Genomic DNA, 5,518 nt, shown 5'->3' on the forward strand with positions numbered 1-5,518 from the left:
CCAAGAGCGGAGGGGGCCCTTCCTTCCTCCACCCCGACAGGAGGGCCCCCCTGGGTCCGGAATAATGCGAGAGACGGCAGGGGCCGGGCTCTGGGTCCAGAAGGCCCCCAGAGCTCCGTCTCCCGAGCTGGGGTCGCCGGGCCGCCCCGGGGCAAGAGCGCAAGCGGGCGCCCGGCAGGGGAGGTGAACACCTCACACCTCGGCTCTCCCAATTCCTCCCTCCTCCCCCTCCTCTCCCCCTCCTCCCCCCCCCCCCCCCCCCCCCCGCTCCTTGCTCCTTCCCCTCCTCCCCGCTCTCTCCTCCTCTCCCCCTGAAAACCTGTGGCTCGAAGAAACCTTGGCTTCTCTGGGACTCTACCCCCGGGGACTGCCCACATCAAGCTCCCGCGTTTGGGGGCAGGGGGGGAGAAGCCAGCGATGGGAGCCGCCCGCCTGCTGCCCAGCCTCACTCTGTAAGCGCGCTGCCGTGGGACTCGGACTGCTGCGGCCACTTCCAGCCTGGGGGCAGACCTGGCCTCGCGGGGACTCCCGGCTGCCCGCAAGGACGGCTGGGCCGGCCGGGGGTGCGGGCGCGCCCCGGGCTGGCAGCTGGCACCCACACCTGGGTCTGCTTTGTCTCCCCTTCCACACACAGGTGCTTGCAGCTCTTGATTCTCTGCTGTCACACTCAGGTAGGCAGGCGCTCCCGCACCACCCCCCCTTTCCCACCCCACCCAGTGGGAGGCAGGCGGGGAGCAGTCGGCTTTGCGGGGGGGGGGGGGGGGGTAAGACAGTGGCAGGTCCTGGCCCCTCTCCTCGGGTCCAGGAGGCTCTGAGGTCTGGAGGGCCAGTGGGGGCCGGGGAAAGGCTACGACAGATGTGGGGGTTGACAGGTTTCTTCTCTCGGCCAGTAGAGCAGGCCTCCCCCCACCACCCTCCAACTTCCCCCGGGGCTTCTGCTTCTGCCCTGCAGGGCACCGGGCTCCCCCAGGAAACCAAGCGTGCAGGGGGCAGCCCAGGCTTACGGGACCGAGTGTCCCAGCCTGGTTGGAAGAGGGTGGCGGTGACCGCTCAGGTGAGGCTCGCCCTCGCCTTCCACGTACCTTCCACGCACCGCCCGTCCCCGGGGGCTGCGGAGGGGGTCTTGGGGAGGGGAGGAGTGCCCCGCAGGGTGGAGAATGCCCAGCCGAGGTGGGGGGGCTCCCTACCTGTGGGGGCAAAGAGCTCAAGCCCCAAGAGGTTTGTCTGGGGCCGGATTTAGGGGTCCTTTCTACACTGCCCCCACCCAAGCCTGTCCCCCTGGGCTCCCCCACCTCCCACCCCGAGCCTCAGCCCCCCGTGCGAGGCTCGGTCCCTTTTTTGTGATCCTCCATAAAAGTGCAGCTATTAAAATGCACTGGCCCAGAACCGCGCCACGGAGCCTGGCTTGGCTTTCCCAGGCCGGAGGCCGCTTCCCTTCCTGGCCGGTGGGGACTTTTTTTGAAGGTAAATGCCTTTTCTCCGGGGGGCGAGGGAAAGGGGCTGCCTTTGAAGCAGTGGGGGGGTGGGAGAGAGGGAGAGACCACTCCCCCCACCCCGTTCCTTCCCCCTTTGGCTCTCGCCCCCGGCCCAGGCCTTTTGCTTCACACGTCCAGGGCAGGGCGAGCCAGAAGAAAGCCGGCAGGGCCTGGGGGGGCTGGGGGGCCCACCTGCCCTGGAAGGGGAATTAGCACAATGGTGCGGCTGGCTGGGGCTGTTTATGGCCCGGCTGAGACCCATTCAGGACGGGGAAGGTGGCAAGGCTGGCCTCTCCCCTTGAAGTGCCCCCCTCGCCCCCCGAGGGGGCGGGCGGGCCAGACCGCAGCCATGCTTGAGGGGCCGTCTGACAAGCAGCTGTCTGCGTCGGTGGGAGGGGAGGGCCCCCCCAGCGGGAACTTGAAAGGCGCAGGCAGGGTCCTGCGGGGAGAGCGACTTGTGGGCTGTGGGCTTGTGGGGGGGCGTGGGGCTGCTTTTGTGCAGGGCTTGAAGGGGGCAAGGAGAGGAGGGGGCTTCGGGCAGGGGCCCTCCCTGCTCCCGACGTGGGACAGGCTGCCAGGAGGAGGCTGCCGGCCAAGAGGGGCGGGGGCCTGAACCTGGGCCAGGAGGCTTGGGCCTGGGGGGGCCCTAGGACGGACCCCACCAAGGGTCCCGGGCCAGTCAGGCCCCGCTGCCTGGCAGCAAGGCCAGTGAGGGGCGGGCGGGGCAGCTCCCCCTCCCCAAACGCCCTCCTCCACCTTCCCGGGGTGGGGGGTGCAGTGCGCCCCGGGGCCGGGGTCCCGCAGACACTGCTTTCATGGGCTGGGGTCCTGCCAAGGCTCCTGGCCTTTTGGGAGGTGGAGGCAGGGGGAAGCGGAGGCAGGGGGAGGTGGAAGTGAGCAAGATAAGTGTGACGGGGACCCCTGCGCAGGCTGCACCTTCAGCCTCACGGGCCCTCCTCCGAGGTGACACACCGTGTCCCCTCCATCTAGGAGAAAAGGGCCCCCGACAGGCCTGGGCCTGGGGTAAAGTGGAAATTAGGCAGGGGCAGTGAGAGGGACCCACAAGAGAGAGAAGCAAAAACCAGGTGGCTACCCCCAGCAGCGGGCAGTGTCACCTGGTGGCCCCCGAGGAAGAGGGAGAGGACAGGGAGGTGTCCGCTTCTCTCCCCTCACCCTCGGGGGTCCTCAGCCTCAGAGGTCCGGGCGGGGGTAAGCCGAGCCTGGGGAAGGTCCTCGCCGTGCTGGTGGAGCCAGCGGGTGGCTCCAGTGAAGCCAGCGCCCCCAGCCTCCTCCGTGCCCGCTGGCACAGGTGGACAGGGGGCCTCCGCTGCCGGCCTCCCTGACCACATCCCTCTCACTGCCTCCACTGAGAGGCCTGAGCACCCAGTGGGAGAGGCAGGGGGCGAACGGACAGGGGCTCGGGAGCCCGTGGTTAGTGCTGGAGAAACACTTACGGGGGGCCAGCAGGAGCCGCGGAGAATCTCAGAGCCCCTCCAGGGTGCCCCAGGGATCCTCCCCTGTTCCAAAGCAAGTGCGCGAGCGTGCACCTGCAGAGGACGGGGTCTTTCAGGGCCAGCGGGGAGGAGCAGGCAAGGAAGGGCCTTGCCAGTGGAGCCAAGACCCTGGAGATCTGGGACAGGGATGAGCAGGGACCGGGCTCTGCCGCTGAATAGCCGTGGGACCCCGTGGGCCTCCTCCGGGGACACTGGAGTCTTGAGGGGCCCACCTTAATTCAGGTCTGTGCGTATCACCAGGCACCCCCAAGCCTGGGCTCCAGAGTGGGCTGTGCAGCCGAGGGGTGCGCTGGCTCAGCAGGGGGCCTGGAAAGCCCCGGCCCCCCCCCACAGACTCGGCCGTGGGTCCACGTGGCCCCGCACTCTCTACCCTGCAGGACCGCGGCCTGCTCTCCCCACGCTCACCTGCACCCTTCTGCCCTGGCTGGACCAGTGTGGTGTCACCCAAAGCAAATTGACACTATTTTTCCCTTGGTAACCGCAAAGGGGGAGAATCACCCGTCTCCTAATTTTAACCAGTACGTGAGGGACCAGGGCGCCATGACCGACCAGCTGAGCCGGCGGCAGGTGCGCGAGTACCAGCTCTACAGCAGGACCAGCGGCAGGCACGTGCAGGTCGCCGGGCGCCGCGTCTCCGCCACCGCCGAGGACGGCAACAAGTTCGGTGAGCGCCGGCCCTCAGGCCCGGCCACGGGCCACGCGCCAGGGCTGCCCGCTGCGGGGGAGCAGGGAGGGCCTCCGGGGTGGCGGGGGAGCAGGGAGGAGGGCCCCCGGGGCGGTGGGGCTGCCCGGTGTCCAGTCCCGCTCGCCTGGGACTGGGGGTCCAGGGGGAGGGGTCCTGCCGCACCCCTGGGCCGGCAGCCCCAATGGACGGAGGTCTCTCTCCCTCTCCTTTCCCTCCCCGCCCCGACACCAGCCAAGCTCATCGTGGAGACGGACACGTTTGGCAGCCGGGTGCGCATCAAGGGGGCAGAGAGCAAGAAATACATCTGCATGAACAAGAGGGGCAAGCTCATCGGGAAGGTGAGGCCTGGGCGGTGGGGAAGCAGGTGGCCGGAGAAACGGCACCGGGGTGGGGACACACAGCGTGCCACAACCCTCTACGGAGCCACTCTCGAAGACCTTCTCTCTTTAAGTGAGCCCTTCCCTCCCAGGGAATCCTCCACAGGAATCCTTGGATCTGACTTAGGGCCATTTCCCCGGCACCTATCAGTGCAAACCTCAGCACCCACATGTGCGCAGGCTTGAGAGTTGGGGCATTGGTCAAAGGCCCCCCCAAAGGTCACGGGACCCAAGCAGCCCAAGGCGCGCTGACCCCGCCGTTGCGCCCAGCGCCGCGGTCAGGGAGAAGCCCCTCTCCTTGGGAATCCGTCCAGCTCGGCCTAGGCTGCTGTTCTCACCAGGTAACCCCGGACTTGCCAATGTGAGCCAAGCCTCAGGCTTCTCACCTGCAAAAATGGGCAGAGCCCCCGGGGAATCCGTGAGAATCCAGTGCGCGCAGGATGGTTCCTGACGCACGGCTGGCGCCGTGTAATCCGACGGCCCCGCTTTCCCCTGCCCGCTCTGCGCAGCAACACCCCTGGCCCACACTGCGTGTGCCGCGCGCCCCCGGGGAGGCACTGAGCCCCACCGTCGTCGTCGTCTCGGGAAGCCGAGGCCGAGTGGTCAGATGTCTCGCTCAAGGTGCCCGGCTCCACAGGACAAGCCCGGGTCCATCCGGCTCCGCGCAGAACGCGTCCCCTTCGCCCAAAGGGACGCCCCTCCACCGGGCAGGGTCCTGGGGCCCGCCGCTCCCACCCGGTTCCTAGAAAACAGGCCCCCCCGTGGGCGGGTGGCCCCGCGGGCGGTGGACAGACCCCTCCTCCCCTTCTCCCTCCCAGCCCAGCGGGAAGAGCAAAGACTGCGTGTTCACGGAGATCGTGCTGGAGAACAACTACACGGCCTTCCAGAACGCGCGGCACGAGGGCTGGTTCATGGCCTTCACGCGGCAGGGCCGCCCGCGCCAGGCCTCCCGCAGCCGCCAGAACCAGCGCGAGGCCCACTTCATCAAGCGCCTGCACCAGGGCCGCCTGCCCTTCCCCAACCACGCCGACCGGCAGAAGCAGTTTGAGTTTGTGGGCTCGGCCCCCACCCGCCGGACCAAGCGCACTCGGCGGCCCCAGCCCCTCACGTAGTCGGGGGTGGCAGGGGGGGCCGCTGCCCCTCACCCGCTGCCCCGGCCCGTTCCCTTCCTGATCCTGGGGTGGAGGGAGGGAAACCAGATTCCCCAGGGACCAAGAAGCACCGAGCTGGGAAGGGGCAACCAGCCAAGGGGGCCGGCTGCACCGGGTGGCCGCGCCGGGGCCGGCTCCCTTCCCGGGGGGACAGACCCCCAAGAGAGGAACTGGACTGCTACCCTGGACGAAAACGCCCGCCCCCCAGCCCCAGGGACAAGCGGAACCCGCAGCCGATTCAAGGCCTGCGATGTGGGCGGGAGTGGGCTCCCCTCAATCCTGCTCCCCTTTGGTCCCTCAGTCTGCCCCCCCCCCA

The 5,518-nt window shown here is 68.8% G+C and overlaps 1 protein-coding gene across 1 annotated transcript; it reads left to right on the forward strand.

Annotated features, from left to right (window-relative positions):
- The first annotated feature begins 417 nt into the window (after window positions 1-417).
- FGF17 (fibroblast growth factor 17) lies at window positions 418-5,163 on the forward strand. Its single transcript, XM_012525819.1, has 5 exons — window positions 418-452; window positions 635-671; window positions 3,509-3,653; window positions 3,906-4,012; window positions 4,870-5,163. Exons 1-5 carry the CDS (start codon window positions 418-420, stop codon window positions 5,161-5,163), a joined length of 618 nt encoding a protein of 205 aa, XP_012381273.1.
- The last annotated feature ends 355 nt before the right edge of the window (window positions 5,164-5,518 follow it).

This window comes from Dasypus novemcinctus, chromosome 29, assembly GCF_030445035.2.
Source record: "Dasypus novemcinctus isolate mDasNov1 chromosome 29, mDasNov1.1.hap2, whole genome shotgun sequence".
Classification (NCBI taxonomy): Eukaryota; Metazoa; Chordata; class Mammalia; order Cingulata; family Dasypodidae; genus Dasypus; species Dasypus novemcinctus.

What these genes read in the sequence shown, in the direction of transcription:
- FGF17 (XM_012525819.1), top strand. Translation starts at nt 418, where the DNA reads ATGGGAGCCGCCCGCCTGCTGCCCAGCCTCACTCT. An exon ending in TTCTCTGCTGTCACACTCAG is followed by an intron (nt 672 to 3,508) that starts GTAGGCAGGCGC and finishes AATTTTAACCAG; the next exon opens with TACGTGAGGGACCAGGGCGC. An exon ending in GGGGCAAGCTCATCGGGAAG is followed by an intron (nt 4,013 to 4,869) that starts GTGAGGCCTGGG and finishes TCTCCCTCCCAG; the next exon opens with CCCAGCGGGAAGAGCAAAGA.